The 17594-nt window shown below is 34.4% G+C and overlaps 1 protein-coding gene across 1 annotated transcript in view; it reads right to left on the bottom strand.

Moving 5' to 3' along the window:
* LOC150089019 (LIM domain kinase 1-like) overlaps window positions 1–17594 on the bottom strand; it is a gene marked incomplete at its 3' end in the record, with an annotated part of 140339 nt that overhangs the window by 71721 nt on the left and 51024 nt on the right. Inside the window, exons 5-7 of the mRNA XM_090370381.1 lie at window positions 16695–16886; window positions 11761–11854; window positions 2812–3032 (exon numbers count right to left, since the gene is read on the bottom strand). Of these exons, the coding sequence (XP_090226507.1) occupies window positions 2812–3032; window positions 11761–11854; window positions 16695–16886 (507 nt within the window). The remainder of the gene's footprint in view (window positions 1–2811; window positions 3033–11760; window positions 11855–16694; window positions 16887–17594) is intronic.

Raw genomic sequence — 17594 nt, 5'->3', positions numbered from 1 at the left:
AGCCAGCCTGCGAACACCGTTTTAGAGCTGTACCCTTGAAATGTAAGGAAGATTGGATCTCACCACGATGTTCATCATAACTTCAAAAGTCATCAATCATACCACATGATGGAAAATATGGGAAATGGCTGACCGAAAATTAGCTCTGGGGACTAAACATGGGTTCCACCACTTCAAGCCTCCAATAAGCAAAGTGGCGTATTGCATTGGTAGATGACTCATCAACCAGTATTGCACTGGTTGATGAGTCATCTACCACCTAGAATGGGTGGCATTTCTCTATGTGGTGTGGGTGCCAAATTGCTTACATTGGTTCATACCTGGATGGTCACCCACAGTGTGCTTGACCATGGAGGTTATACCCAGGATTACTAACAGTCCCACCATCATGAAGGTGCAAGCAGAGGAATTGGCTGTCTCAGACCGTCCAGACTTTGCCGAAATTGGGTCTACTTGACTTGAATGTCACCCGAATATCAGTTCCATCAGTTAGACAGTACTAGCATTAGACTAGAGCTTGGACTACAAAACAATTTGTTTTCAGCAAAGAGTAAAACTGTTCTTGACTGCAAAAAGCAAGGTGCTTGATCAGATAGGTGAAGTCACTATCAAACAAGGAAATAGGTTTACTTAAAGAGTCAATTACTATATACTTTGCAGATAACTTCAAATGAGTAGTTTTCAGCATAGGTTCTACTGCCTCCCAAGGAGTGTCTTAAGAATGTAGTGGGTTCTGGATATAGGGGTAAATCCAAAGGGCAATGTTAGTTCAAATAACATTAACAAAGGCTTTGCCATCTTATGTTTATAAAATCTTAAGATTCATATAAAATACATTTAAGTTTCATCTAAGTTTCCCTTAAACTGAGTTACTTAGAAAGCAAAATTATAGGTTCAATATATTTTTTGTGGCACGTCATATATGACATCTACATAAACTTATTTTACACAAGCAGCTCCACCTTTATTTTTGTGATTTGTGCACTGGCAAGTTTCCATTTCGTAGTTTCACTCAGGACAGGACAGAGCAGAGCATACTACATGGCTATAATCTCAAAAATTTCTTCATTTACCAGCACTATGCATTCCTCATGGTGGTTTGTATATCAGGAGTGATTTTTCCATACATATTATAGAGAATGCATGCCTAAATAATGAAACATACAGATTCATTATTTAGGCATACATTGCGCTTTATATTTTAAATATACCATAAAGTACACATATCATAACAAAAATAAAGTACACAATATTTCGTTATGCAATGAGAGAGAGAGAGAGAGAGAAAGGCCAAAATAATTGTTGTACTTTCATTCTGAAATCCAGTGGCCTGACCAAGATCTAGGAGTTGGTATTGAAAAGTAAAATTTTCCTTTTTGGAAATTTGTTTGTAATAGTGATTTGTTTCACAATAAATACAAGAAAAAGAATTTTATATTTATTGTGAATGCACATAGCCTATTTTAAGTAGGCTATGTGCATTCACAATAAATTCACTCCAAAAGATCACATCTTGTGGAGTTGAAGCAAGTTTGTAAGATTGAAAAAAAAAAAAAAAAAAAAAAAAAAAATATCTGCTATTAAAACCTTGTTTGTAACATCAAAAGTTTGCAAATTAGTATATTACACAACAAAAAAAAAAAAAAAAAAAAATTCATACCTAAAATCCCACAGATCACAGGTAAGAATGAGAGTATCATTTGAATATATTTTATGAAAGGATATCAAATTTCCTAAAAGACAAAAATGGATTCAGCTCAATTTCCCAACATTCATATTTCTAATGTTTACCCCCCAACAAGTACATTCTCCCAATTTACCTAGAGTTTTGTGCTGGAAAATAAGCATTTCTTTTTGTAGAAAGTGTTACTGTTTAAATTCATTCCAGGTGTTCAAAACAAGTTTGAACACCTGGTCTCAGGTGTTCAAACAAATTTAATGGGGGTCTAATTCTAGTTTGACCATTCAAACCTTGGTTGAATAAGACCCCATTAAATCCTTCGTTTCATTGATTGGGTTCAAAACCCAGCCATTTCCAAACAGGCAACAAGTGGCAACTACATTCCTGATCAGATAGCTGTATTAAAACAAGTATATACCAACTATTTTCACTTAAAATTGCCATAATTAAAATGATAAAAATTAATATTTATTATCTCCCTACCATAGCTTTCAAAGATGACTTGTTTATCAATAGTATTTTTTACCAACAACAGTGCCAAAATACCAAACACTAAGCCAGTCATGACATGTTCCATACCCAGGAAGGGGGAAATCACAGGAAAAGGAACCAAAATACATAAGAACCTGTATACTTCCATCCCAAAAGGACCACAATTTAAAGGTGAAATAATAGACTGCCTCTATCAAAACTATCTTCCATTATTTTGGAAAGCAGTTTTGATAAAGGCAGCCTTGGAATGGCTTAGAAGCATAATCTTATTCTTCTGAGCCACTTTTGGTAAAAGTTACAATTTGTTGACAATAGCTGCAATATTCTGGAAGATCTGATAACTCTTCCCTAAATATATTCACCTGTGACAGGTTTCTCATAACCTATAATCCACTGTCTTTATAGACTTTAAATTTCCTTAAATTATGATCCTTCTATTTTGCCAATTCACTAATATACACCCCAACAAATATTCACCGTCTCAAATCATAATACACATCACACTCACTCAATGGATAAATTAGTGACTTACTGACTATTCTTGATAGTTGCTGGCAATGGTAATCAAAAAAAAACACCTTCAAACCATCTTATCAAGCTGAAAATAGTGCTAAAACAATGAAGTAATGCAAAATCACCTTGATGGAAGTTGAGGAAGTGACAATGATCGCTCTCGCCTGACTTTTCTTCGCAGAGTATGATCTTCTGGACTACTGCTACTACTAAGAGCTTCATTTAACGGAGTGAGATCTATATGAACAGGACTAAATGTTAAGGAACGGCATCTTGAGAGTGTTTTAGGATCATGTTCTACTGTGAGCTGAATAGGCTTTTTTGTTGAATTAATCAACTTAGCAACCTAAACAAGAGAAAATAATTACATGTAGCAGAATGCTTTCAGATGTATAACATGATTTAGTAAATCAATTTGACTATTAATTTAAATATGTTAATGGAACTGTTTCTGCTGGTATTGCAATAATAGATAAAATGAATGACATGACCACCCACAAAGACTGGCTTAATCTTTAAATGGTCCGACCATTTTTTAGGACCAATTTGAAAATTGCCCTTGAAATAAACTAATTATTTCTACTCAATCTACAAAACTGAAACTCTCAATATACATAAACAAAATTTTCTTTGATTTCCTACTTTTAAATTTCAGCAAAACTATAAACTCAAAAACAGCAAAAATGTACAATCATATGCATTTCTGTAATTATGCCCACAAAAAAACAAGCTGCCGATCACTTAAAAAAAAAAAATTTTTATAACACATCACTCCATAAGTTTGAATTTCCTGAGTAATTGCAGATGGAACAAATCAACTTGCACTGAGCCATAATTGACTTTGAAGCTACATCTGTCACAGTTACCAAGGTGACTGACATAATTCAGCATCAATTGCAGCAAATTGTTTTTGAAAAACAAAAATATCATATTTCTTTTCTTCAATATGTATTGAATCTACTAACACAAAATCAAGAAAATCATCTAGTGGAAGCCACAGTGGAAATAGGGGAAAAAAAAAACAAAAAAAAACTGGCGTAAAACTGATAACACAATGTGCATTTGATAAAAAAAAAAACACTTTGCTTTACCATAATTGTTTTAGGGAACAATATTTTGCATTATAGCTCTGTTACAATGTTTTGCTTTACGTAATTGCTGTAACCAACAATATTGGTGTGCAGGATGTTTCACCACAGATGCTGAAGTTATAATAAGCCCATTTTTTGGTCTGGTGCGCATTTGATAAACAAAAAAAAAAAAAACCCCTTTGCTTTACTGTAATTATTTTAGAGAACAATATTTTGCATTACTGCCTTATTACAATATTTTGCATTATTGCCTTATTACAATATTTTGCTTTTTAAGTAATTGTTTTTTTGTAATTGCTTTACGTAATTGTTTTTTTGTAATTGTAATTGCTTTACGTAATTGTTTTTTTTGTCTTCTTTCATAAAAGATTTATTTTATCTTTTAACAAAATTTCCAGAAAATCTGTTGATAGCTGCATTATAAGTTATAAAATAATTTTTTATTGTGTGGGTAGTGGAGAACATTTTTTGCTCCTAACATGTACTTGCCAATAATCCCTCTGGATATAATGGCAAGTTAGCTGTATTATAAATTTCAAACATCGTTGTATAGCTTGTCCTCTAATACAAATGACTATGGTTACTTTCAAGTTTTCACCTTATACTGATGCTTTTTACCTCAGATGTTTGTACAGAGGCCCATATTTGAGCCTGTCATAGTCCACAAGCTCAGGTGCCACTTACGACAGCAGTCACCTAACTTAACCTTCTCCCATCCCCACTCTTGACCTCTTCACTCATACCCATAAATTGCCCTCCCCTCCTCCGTGACCTCACTTAATGTACCTGAAGGTCAGCCACAAAAATAAAAACCACCTATTTCCAGTGCTCAATTAGTTGACAAAGGGTACATACAATAGCCGAAAGCTTCTATGTTATTAGAGAAAATGCCTTGGGTTTCATATTCATTCAAGAAATTTTTTGCTTCAACTGGGGGAAAAAAAAAAAAAAAAAAACTGATATTTATTATATCACAATAAAATGTCTTATGTCAGCGTTTCCCAAAGTGGGATCTGTGCACCCCCAGGGGTCCACAGACCAGTTCCAGGGGGCCCAGGAAATGGACCCTCTGGAAATGGTCAAACAATTTGTTCTATGTATAGCAAATTGATGATAAATAAAGTTATTATATATTTATGCAAAAATAAGAATAAAGTTACATTTGTTGTTTTAAACATAAAACTGAGTTTTCTTTTCAGAAAACTCAGTGTTCACACACATTGGTCCACAACAGTTTTTATTTTTGAAGAGGTCTGTAGATGTCAGTAGTTTGGGAACCACTATTCTGTGTTATGTTCTTTATTTGGGCTAAATTTAATACATATTATCTCTTGAATAACTGTGCCATGTGTCAGTTCCCATTTTGTTTCACTGTGTGTGCTCTCTCTCTCTCTCTCTCTCTCTCTCTCAGTAATAACATTCTTTACTCTTGGTCGATGCAAGCAAGTATGTATCCAACTCCTGACCTCACAGGGTTCTTCAGTGAAATTTCCAGTTTATACTCCAGGACGACCACATGGCCAGAGGAGTTCAAGATAGAGAGGATACAAGAAACAGCACTGCATTCAGCAGTCACAGGCTTGATTGTGTGGAATAACCTTTGCACAGTAAAACAAAAGAGAGATAGCAAGTAAATCTACTTTTCAATGGGGTATACTTTTTATTACAGCTCAGAACAGCATATGACCGTGGATAGTGAATTTATTCAGCTTGTGTACTAAAAAACAATTTCTCCCTTTGTGATAACATCAAAGCATACCAAGGAAATATTTTCTAACAATACTTTTTGAACTCTAGCTGTAATTAGCTTTGTATTGTTAGAAAATATTGCAGTTTTGTGAACAATACACATTTCAAGAAACAATCTGTTATTCATGGCAGATTTTTTTTTTTTTTTCTCTTTTCTTCTTTTGCACACCAATTTTTGAAGTTGGTAATGTGGCTATCAATAGAAATATTTTCTTGAAATTTCGTTAGATCAAATATACATCCAGGAAATTGCTGTTCTGATATCGTTCCCTAATATCGTTCCAATAAAGCAATTTTTTTTTTTTTTTTAATCAAATGCACATTTGATCAGTTTTACAACAGTTTTTCTTGTTTCTAGTGTGGCTTACAACAATTAATTTCCTTGATTTTCTACATTTGTCAAGCAGAAGCAATACACATTGAAGAAAGGAATGTGGTCTTTTGTTCTTTTTCAAAAAAATTGTTACGGATCCTTTCATTGTTTCTTATGGCAACAAAGTTGCCAGAGTTTCTTTGCCTTCTCCGATAAAGCTGTATTGAGAACTGTAACGCAATGCCGGATAGCATTCTCACGCCAACGTAAACTCAACTCCCTTTTGCAAATACAGCGCACAAGCAAAAAAAAAAAAAAAAACGAATTGAGCATCACATCACGTTTCATAAGTGCTAGGCTAGTTGGGATGGGGATAAAGAAAATAACAAAAAGGTATAACAAAAAAAAATACACACTTCAAGTCAGTCACATTTTTATTGTTTGCATGAAAATTCAAGAAAACAGTTCACTCCAGCTATACATAATTTTATATTCCAGCTATACAGAGCTATACTGTAGTTAGAATAAAAATTATAGAATTTACAAGTTGAAATTTGATCTGGGTAAATATCTACTGCAGCAGCTGCAACCAGGATTAAAATAATGAAGCTCAAATTCAGAGAGAGTCGCGTGATCTTGAAGAATCCACATGCATGTGGATTCTTATAGTTCAAAAATGTAATGTCAATTTTCGTGAAAATTGGAGGCAGGGAACTTTACAATATTTTTGAGAAAGCAAGAAGAATGGGACCAAGTATTGGAAAGTATTTCACACTGTTGAAAATGTCATTAGCCAGTCATGTCAAGATAATCTCACTCATAATAGTGAATTTTAAACTGGTTTCTCAGCGTTTACTTCAAATTACTGAAAGTTAATGCCACATAGATCAAAATGACAACATTCAAAATATCAACTACATCACAGAAGTCGGTAGTTTTAATAAATTTAAGGAGGGATTAGACCAAATTATGAGAGGGGATGGATAAGTGATAGTTGTTTTTGTTTTTTTTGCTGATGCTATATAAAGCTTGCTTCCTTGCACCATTTGCTACTAATACTAGTTATTTAAAACAAAATTCTTCATAGGAAATTTGACAAATTGACTATTCAAGAGCTGATAAATCCAATTTCTCAAAGGATTTTAGCGTATTGGCTTTTCGGTAGTGTTACCATTTTAATGGTATCAGTGTTCTAATATGCCCATACTTTTACCGATTCAGCACTCGGCCTCTCCAATATCTCAGATATTACAAGGAAACTACTGAAAAGATTTATTTTCCACAGGATTATCTTGATAGAAATGAAACAAGAAATCATATCATGGATTTTTTTAAGGAGAGATCATGCCTAACCAATCAACTGCTTTTGGAGTCATTTCATACAACAGTACCAAAAACTGCATGTTTTTGGTGCTGTTGTATGAAATTTGATCTGGGTAAATCATTGTGATTGTACGCACACTCACAGTTAGCAGGATGCAATTTATAATTAGATGTGCAGAGTTAATCTATAATGCAAGGAAGTTTGTTTATGAATTTATAATGAGTTTCTTTACAGTAAGTAATAAAGTTTCCCGTCTGTGAAATTTACTACTAGAATTTAAAACTTAGGAAAAGATGGAAAATCTAAACCCATCTAAATTTTTGAACACTGAAATTTACAAGCTGTAGTTATATTTTCGAAGAATATATTTCATGTTTTGTTTATTTCAGAAAATTGTACTGATCACACAAACTCACAAGGCATAGTATAGGTTTTTAATCTGCCTTGTTAGAGAACCCCAAATTTTGCTATAGAGTTAATATAACTAAACATGGCTTCAAACAAGTCAAATTTTTAGAATAAAAATATATCGTAGAGGAGTGTTGTAGTCTACAGATAATATCCACCAAGATAACTTGAATACGTCCATGAGGCATAACTGCATGAAGCTAGGATGTACTAAAGACTATTACATTCCTTATGTCAATACAATTAAGTTAACACAATTTTATGTTTGTTGTTGGTCCAGATGACCAACAAACATAAAATTGGCGACTATTGTCAGGGAAACAGGGAACATGCTTTGTAAAAAGGAGAGGTGGAATACGACCAGGGTATGTCTGCCAGGGGCAAAGGTTGATGACATTGCAGAGCAGATATCATCTTTTAAGGGCACAAAAGGTGATATAGTTGTACACGTTGGCACTAATGATATTAAGAGTAGGAGACGTGCGAAATTACTTAACAAGTACAGGTCACTGTTGAAAAAAGCCGTGAATTAGGGTTGAATTTGAAAGTGTCTGCAATTCTGCCCAGACACGATAGGAGGGAGTATATGATGAGAGCCTTGTCGATCAATTCGGCCCTGGAAAGATTGTGCAAGGCTCAAGGGGTAGAATTTTTTTTCAGCCTGGACTGTACTTTTTAACAGGAGAGATTGCTTCTACAGGGATGGGATACACTTAAATAGAAAGGGTGCAAGAAGTTTTGCTGATGCTGTCGAGGCAATGTTAGGAGGGTCGGAAAACTGCTAGTTGGGGGGATACAAGGACTAATAAATTAACAGTAGCCACTGGCAGAGGTGGAAGTGATTCTTGCACTGCTTCTATTGAAATGAGCAGAAGCCTGAAAAACAAGATGCAGGATATTTCAGGGACTGCCGGGAGTCATTGCGGTACAAGTAAACACATGGGTTGTGTTAGGGTAGCTAGGAATAGAAACAGGTACATGTACACCAATGCTAGGAGTTTGGTAAATAAATTTGAGGTATTGCTCAAAACATCAAAGGCAAATATTGTTGGGATATCAGAGACGTGGTGTCACACAGATATAAGGAATGTGGAACTGGAATTTGGGGAATACAATGTGTATAGAAAGGATAGACAGGAGGGGAGGAGGGGTTATGCTATTAGTTAAGAAACACATAAAATCCAAGGAAGTGAAGCCAGTCGACATCGATGGACAGGGCAGTGTCGAGTCAGTTTGGTGTGATATAAGCATAGGGAAATCAAAATTGAGAGTAGGAGTGTGCTATAGGCTTAATGACTGATGAGTATAATAAGATATTGTACAGGGAAATAGAGTGGGCCAGTAAATCAGAGAGTCTTATAATGGGGGATTTTAATTTCCCAGATATTGACTGGAATTTGTGGGTTGGTCACTCACACACTAGCAAGGCTTTTGGGGATTTATTGGATGATTGTTTTCTACATCAGCATGTTCGTGCAGCAACAAGAGGGAGCAATACTCTTGATCTGATTATCAGCAGATTCTTCATGCATTAAGAATCTGCAGATAAATGAACCACTAGGTGGCAGTGATCACAGTGTGTTGAAGTGGGATTTACTCAAGGAGGTAACTACCATCAGAGGTAAAGGGAAGGGTTGTTTGTTTTCGTAAAGGCGACTATGATGGTCTGAGACAGTATTTAAATTCTATACAGTGGGACCAACTGATGATGTTACCAACAGCAAACTCAAAATGGGAAGCATTCAAGGAACTAATCTTGGAAACTACCAGGCTTTACATACCAACTAAGAAATATTGTTCAAGGTTTAGGCCTAAATGGTTGTCAGATGAACTAATGAGACATGTGGCAGAGAAGAAAAATGCATGGAATACATACAAATAAATGGGTGACATGGGAGCCTATGATAGATATAAGTTGGTCTGTAACCAAGTCACAAAGGAGATTAGGCAGGCAAAGGCAGACTACGAAAAATCCTTGGCAAAGGATGCAAAGAAAAACAGAAAAGAGGTCTTTACCTATTTAAACTCAAGAAGGAAAGGGATGAATCAGATTGGTCCACTGGATATTGATGGTTCAACAGTTGAGGATCCTGCTCAGGTGGCTAACAATCTAAACGAGTATTTTGCATCTACATTCATGCATGAGGAGTTATTCAGGAAGGAGAATGACGTAGGTAAAGTAAACATTGGCAGTGAGCTAGATGATTTTGTAATAACTGAGAGGAAAGTGGAGGAGAGATTGTTGAGGATAAACATAAAAAAGGCACCTGGGGTGGATGGGATCTATCCAGTTATATTAAAGGAGGCAGCAAAGGAAGTATGCAAACCCCTAGCCATAATTATGAGAGCTTCTTTGGACTCAGGGGATGTACCCATAGACTGGAGATGTGCAAATGTAACCCCAATTCACAAAGGAGGATCAAAGGCTGACACAAGTAATTATAGACCTGTTAGTTTAACTTCTGTTCCAGGTAAATTAATGGAGGCACTGGTTAAAGAAGCACTGCAGGATCATCTAGACAAGAATTCAGTTATAGCTCAGATGCAGCATGGTTTTGTTAAGGGCAGGTCTTGCCTGACCAATTTGATTGGATACTATGATGTAGTCACAAAAGAACTGGATGCAGGGAATAACTTTGATATTATATATTTGGATCTTAGAAAGGCTTTTGATACTGTTGCACATGGAAGACTGCTGCACAAATTGGAGCAGTGTGGCATTGGAGGCAATTTGCTGCTATGGATAAGGGGTTGGTTGAGTGGCAGAAGACAGAGAGTGGTAATCAATGGACACTGCTCAACGTGGACTAATGTTATTAGTGGAGTTCCTCAGGGTTCAGTGTTGGGTCCGTTGTTGTTTTCGGTGTTTATGAATGATATTGATGATGGTATATCAAGTTTAATGTCCAAGTTTGCAGATGATACAAAGGTTGGCAGGGTTGTTAAGGACACTACTGATGCTATGCTGCTGCAACAGGATCTGGAAAGGATGGGCTGAAAGGTGGCAAATGAAGTTTAACAAATGTAAAGTACTACATATGGGAAACAGTAACCACAGAGCAACGTATCAACTCTGCGGTACTACACTGACAGTGGTGGAGAATGAAAAGGACCTGGGGGTAATTGTGCAGGCAGATATGAAGTTCTCTGAGCAGTGCAGACGAGCTGCAAGAGTAGCTCATGGTGTCTTGTCAATGATATACAGGAATTTTTCTAGCAGGGATAAGGAGGTGATTATTCCCTCGTATAAGGCAATGGTTAGGCCACATCTTGAGTACTGTATACAGGTCTGGAGGCCTCATTTCAAGAAGGATGTAGAGCTGCTGGAACGGGTAGAGAAGGGCAACAAGATTAGTGAATGGAACAAAGGGTTGCTCTTACGAAGAAAGGCTTAAGTTTTGCAAATTGCAGAGTCTGGAGACTAGGCACCAGCGAGGTGATCTGATAGAGGTGTATAAGGCTTTGAATGGTTTGAGCATGCTCAATGCCAATGGGATTCTTCATCTTGCTCAGAATAATCACCTCAGAGGGCATAAATTCAAATTGAGGAAGGACGGATGTCGGATAGATTTGCAGAAATTTGCCTTTGGCCAGCGGGTGGTTGGTTGGTGGAACCGACTTCCATCACTTGTTGTTGAAATTGATAGCCTAAACAAATTTAAGGCTCAACTGGACAGGTATTTCGAACGAACGGAGGGGTGAAATGGGAGTGGTGTGTTTTTTTTTTTGGCTGATGCTCAATAAACTTGCTTTCTTGCATCATATGCCTCTACTAATGCTAAATGTGTTTATAATCCCATTCATATGGGGTTAGATACAGGCTTCTGCTTTAAAGATTTGGAAGGCGCAGTTTTTTTTTTTTTTTTTTTACTTATTAAAACTCCAACTATCAATATTTTTGTTTGTAAGTCTTGGTTGATTTGGAAACAGCTCAATAATGGAAAACAGATTGTTTAAAAATCCTAATTCTATTTACAAACCAATGGAAATACTCAATTTTCTTGTTCCTTTGTTGTCATTCATAGAACATTCAGCATAGTTAGCTAAAAACAATATAAAGTACATATCAAATAAGGTTTCTATAGTTTTCTTAATCATCTGGATAGAATGCCACTTCTTTAAAAAAATTTTTTTTTAAAACGATGGAAAAGTACTGAGGTTATTTTAATATATATATATAAAACAATACCTCTGAAAGGCACTGATTTTCAAGAGGGGTACCATTCACTTCCAGGATACGATCACCAACATGTAAAGACATTAGATCTGGGCTCACTCCCATGCTATATGAAAAAAATAGTAATGAAAGAAATAGTATTGGTTAAAACTAATAAACAAGTGGAAGGATTAATTATGTTAATCTCCCTTAACCTGGTATTAACAGATTAAAATTATGTGCACAGGAAGGAGGTTTTGACCCTACTTAATAGATAGAGAAATTTTGGTGAAATTGGCAATCTTTTCTTGAAGGGTACTGAGAGTCGTTGCTGGGTGGATAATGGTTTTTACAGTGGGGGGGAAAAAATCTGAAAGAAGGACCCAAAATAACTCCTCCCAACATATCTACCAAATTATAAAATAAGCTAAGGATTAGATTATAAAAGTAAACTAAACTAATTTCTCAACTTTTTTTTTTTCCCAGAATGAACTGACCTACATTCTGTTAATGAATTATGCTCAAAGTACAACTCACATTAAATTATACACAAGATTCACACTAACAAGGAGAATGCATCGTCATCTTCAATTTATTTTGGACTTATTAATATTGAAGTATTGCTTAAAATGCAGCACAACCCAATATTCAGAAATAGCAGAAATATAAAAAATAAATAAATAAATATGTCCTTATGGTCTAAAGGTTAAGGCAGGTTCACCAGTCAAGTTCCTGGTTCATCCCTTACCTCTGATAAAGTTTTTTTTTGTTTAGAATTTTCTATATTTAATTTTTTTTGCTCTTTCCTTTATATTAGTTCAATAATAAATGTGCCATAAAAACAAAAATCTATTTTAATTACTTATCAATCTCACTGTGTGAGTGAAGCAATTAAAGTTGATAGTGTCAGTCAGGCCATGTGAAAACTAAAGTAAATTTGCAAAAAAGTGGATACACTTGCATGGTTTACAAGTATTACTCATAGTTATAAAGTGTTAAACTATGAGTAATAATAAACTGCTGCAAAATGACAAAACAAAAGTAGAAAAAATATAAATGTTAAAAATAGAAATATAGTAACGCAGCAAACATCCATCTCAAATCCTAAACTACTGGTCTGCAGTTTTGTGGTATATTGCTGTTCACTGCAACCCCCCCCCTTTTTTTTTCAACAATGCCTTGGAGACAATTACATGTGTCTTTATAGTAAAATTACTTTTGATTTTAATGTTCTAGCCCAGTGTTCTTTTTTTAGTTCACATGTTCATGTCCATCCCCTCATTTTCATTGTTTTAATTTATGATGTCATTTGGTATTATCTAATGATCCTATCATAATTCATTTATTTAGATTAGTTTAAGTTAATTTGCATTTGTTTAGGCCATCGATTGGCTGGGCCGATATTCAAATTTGCAATTTGTGTGTCATGTTCATTTATTTTAATTACCAAGGACAGTGGCCATGGCATATACAGTAAACCCCCGCTATTCACGGTATCTGTATTCGCGGTTTCGCGGTCGCTGATTTAATATAAAATGAAACCTAAAGAAATGTGAATTTTAAAGCGCCGTGAACATTTTCCGTCATAAAAAAACATGGGCGTGACTAAAATTATCTTTCCCGGTCAAAACAGCACCAGTGGGTGGGGGAGAGGGGTGACAAAATCGCGAGCATGGATGTTTCTCGCCAATCCTTGTTCAGTATGTGTTATGCGCTTGTCATGGAAGGTTTCGTCGTTTGCTTTTAATTTATATGCTTATAAATTAAACAAATTTATCAATTTATAAATTAATGCTTCCAAAAGTGATAAATCTACCGTTTTGCAGTGTAAAACAGACTTTTTCGAGTGTAATGGAAGAAAGTGACTTTATTGTGGACAAGTTCTTTCTAACCCGTACAAAAATATGGCTACAAATAACAAGGGGAACGTGAAAAGATCAAAGAAGGTGATGACTAGCGAATAAAATTGAGTTATTAGATAAAATTTCTAATGGTGAAAGTGTCTCCTCAGTGGCAAAAGTTATAAAATCAATGAGTCAACGGTACGATCAATTAAGAAATAAGAAGAAAAAAAATTTGCCGTATGTCCGTGAAAACACGCTAATTGCTTCAAAAATTTACTCTAACTCGTGATGTTAAATTAGAAAAAATGGAAAATGCTTTAAATCTGTGGATAGCAGACCGAACTCAAAATAAAATTCTGTTAAGTTCACTCATCATTCGTGAAAAGGCAAAACTCCTTTATCAACACTTTAGCGAAACTGGTGATAGCACTGGCGGGATAAGTTTTTTTGCTAGCAAGGGCACTGGGTTTGAAAGATTTGTTTGAAATTTCTAATAAATTTTACATTTAATATTAAATTGTTTCTTATTTTCATTTCGATGCCATATGCTTGCATTTCACTATGTACTGTCTATGTACATAGCCATATTATGAAGGTACATATAATATACATAGACAAAATTTTAGACTAGTTTTTCTTATATATTTCATACTTTGGAACGGAACCCCTTTATTACTATGGAAGCCATAACTCAGTATTCGCCTTTTCGCATTCACAGCATTTCTCAGGAATGTAACCCCCGCAAATAGCGGGGGTTACCTGTATTCCTTAATTTTTATTTTGTTATTTTTCATTTTGTATTCAGATCATACAGGGAGAACTGTTGACCTTTGGCTGGATAGCAGTCAATGACTGAAATAAGGTCAACATAGGATCCATGCATTTGCAGTGCTGGTGGTGAACATTATTGCTATCTTTATTTTTAAGATTTCATTTTAAATATTAGCATATTATTGCTATTTGAGTAGCAGTTTGTCAAGTATAAAGTTTAATCCTAACTGTAGCATTAATTTGCAATAGTGTGGTATATTGGCGTTCCTTTTTTCAACGATAATCTTAGAGACATAACTACATGTGTCTTATAGCAAATAGAAAACTGTTTCCCATCCTGTACAGCTAGTCCCAGCTTTTGATTTTTCCTGATTAGGCCTGATGACAGGATTCAATATGGAATCCAGAAACATCAATTATTAATTAGTCCTAATGGGAGTCTCTTATTATAAAAGTTTGTATGCAACAGCATTCACTTGATAATAATTCACATGGCTTAATTAGTTATTCATATTTCACATTAATTCATTATGAACAATCATACTTTCCTTCCCTCAACTCATAAAAAACTTTCATGAAATTAAGATAAATGCTGTTTAATTTAAAAAAAAAAAACTGCCTGAAAACAGACAGGAACTCTTAGATTTAAGAGCATGAATGTATATTATAAAATTTCAGAATGAAAAATTAGACTACACAGGTATTTCTTTCATCATAAAATGTTACAGATATAATACAGGATGTTTCATAGGTTTGAATAAAGAAACATCTTTAAACAACTGAGAGTAAATTATATTACTTACTATAAAAAATATGTCTTTCCCTATTAACATCCTGGGCCAGGGACCAACCTGTGGCTCCTTAACGAGACAATTTCATTAAATTGTCTCAACTAAGTATTGCTACAGGTCACAGCATATACATGTGCATCCATATTCCAATTTAATTTCAAAGTGCACTATTTCAACAAATTCATACACAGGTTGGGACAGAATTTACTCCAACTTTATGCTAAAGTTGCAGAGTGTTGTTGCACAGCACATAAGAAAATGAAGAGAAATGGAAGTGGTACTACTTTTCCTCTTCAGAATGGCTGTTGAGAAATTCTTCAGTGCATTGACTTCTTCAGTCAGTATAACAGTTTTTAAGCTTTGTGATCTTTATCATATAGTATCTCCAGTTCCATGTTGCAAGAGTTTTAAAACACAGAATAACTGGTGGGTGGACTACCTCCACTATGCCTCTGATCTACAGCTTTGACTGAAGCCTTTAGGCCTTTTCAAAACAAGCAACCAACCCACCCACTATATTATCATGTATGACTCCTCTTCAAGAAGAGGAGTAAAAAGTTAGAGTAAGCTCCAACATTCCACAGGAAACATGGAAGGGAAGGGTAGAACATATTGTTACTAACATCTCCATAAACTGGAGATCTTCAGTTTATTCAAAACTGAATCAAACAGTCCTCACAGAAAGTTTCTATTCTCATGGAAAACAGCTCTGATAACACCAAAACTCTGCTCTCCGATAACACCATATAGAGCAGTTTCACATAAATATTTATGATTTTCAGGGGACTGGCATACACAGTTGTGTTCAAAATACTAATGAATTCGAAGCAGATCACAGACACATGACCACTGTATCCTCGTCCCACCAGCTCTAAAACAATGACTCAACCCATCAATCAGGATCTCCTTTGCTTATAGCATGTAATAGTGGCATATATGCTTTCCATTTAGTGATTTTCAGAAAATAGTGTATAGTTTTCTGCTGCCTTCAAATCTCATGAGCACAGTGTCTTACAGATTTTCATTGCAATTCCATAAAGGTCAGTGTTCTAGCAAATATACTATGATTGTCTTAAAATTAAATGTGTTAAAAGTGAGTAGTTTTCACATTAATCCTCAAGTTAAACTACAGAAGTAAAAGGAAAGTTAACATTATCTGAATCCATGCAATGACAGAAAAATACAGCAATATCAATATTACACATACAGTGCAAGGAAGCACAGGCTTTTGCTGCACCAACCAAAAATAAAAGTAAATAAGAAAAACAGTAAATAAAATAACATAATAATAAAAGGATAAAAATGATAATAAATAAATCAAAAATAACAATAAAACTATAAAGAGTAGATAAGAAAATAGACTATGTACTTCCTTGTTCTGGTAATTAACAACTTGATAAAATATCATGCTACAAGAAAAAAATATTCTTGGAGTCTATAATACAAAAATATTTTTATACGTATACTATAAAATCAAATAATTACAAGTTGCCATCATTTTTTCCCTTTCATTTTTAGTCTGTCAAAAGGCATAGATTTTGAAACATTATTAGATACTTACTTATTAATAGATACACCTTGTCTTAGTGAATCTCTCACAATAACACCTTTCATTGGATCTATAGATATTTTTATGCTTCTCTGATGGCCATCTACTGTTTCTGGTATTTCAACAAGTTTTATACTATGTGGCTGTCTATTTGGAGGTAACTGTTTAGATAATGGCTCCATCTGATGTTTGTAACATGACCCACTATGAAATATAATAACATCATTAATATTAACATATAACAACTTTTATACATAAAAAGATGGAATCATAACATGGAAGTGTAAAGTGCAATGCAATTAAATAAAGATGGGAAGTTCATAAATATGAACTGAAAGCAACAATATATTAAAAGTAATGAAGAAACTTTTAACCTAAGTGAGATCTAAATATTCTGTTCTTTGAAACAGTGATCAAGGGCAGCAATTCACTGATTAACAGTAGGAACATAAGATAAATGTCCAATTTCCATCTGCATATAGTTTATAACTGGAAATAAACAAATTTAGATCTCACATAAGTATTGTATTCCTTTTAATATATTTAAATTACTTACACAGCATGCCACTCAAGCAACAAAATATGCCATTTCTTAATTTTAGTGGTTAAAAACATTTTTATGGGAGGAGAGTTAATATTTATACAAAGTGTTTGCATTTCATACTTTTCTTAACACATTCACATGCCACTGGTGGTACATTACTCAATTGCATATTTGAATAATTGATAATACACTAGAATACCTTGAGTTCTAGCAAGTCTACATTATCAGTTTATGTTACATTTACAGCTAAAAAAGTGTAGAACTGGTTAAGAATGCATTCATAAATTGAATATCTACAAATTCAGAAGGAAAATTTATTTCAAAGAACTAGATTATAAAGAGAGCAAAACCATAAAAACATGATTAAA

Source organism: Mastigoproctus giganteus, chromosome 3, assembly GCF_048544385.1.
Source record: "Mastigoproctus giganteus isolate SK-2022 chromosome 3, ASM4854438v1, whole genome shotgun sequence".
Lineage (NCBI taxonomy): Eukaryota > Metazoa > Arthropoda > Arachnida > Uropygi > Thelyphonidae > Mastigoproctus > Mastigoproctus giganteus.
The sequence above is the reverse complement of the archived record's forward strand: the minus strand, read 5'-3'. Positions and strand labels throughout refer to the sequence as shown.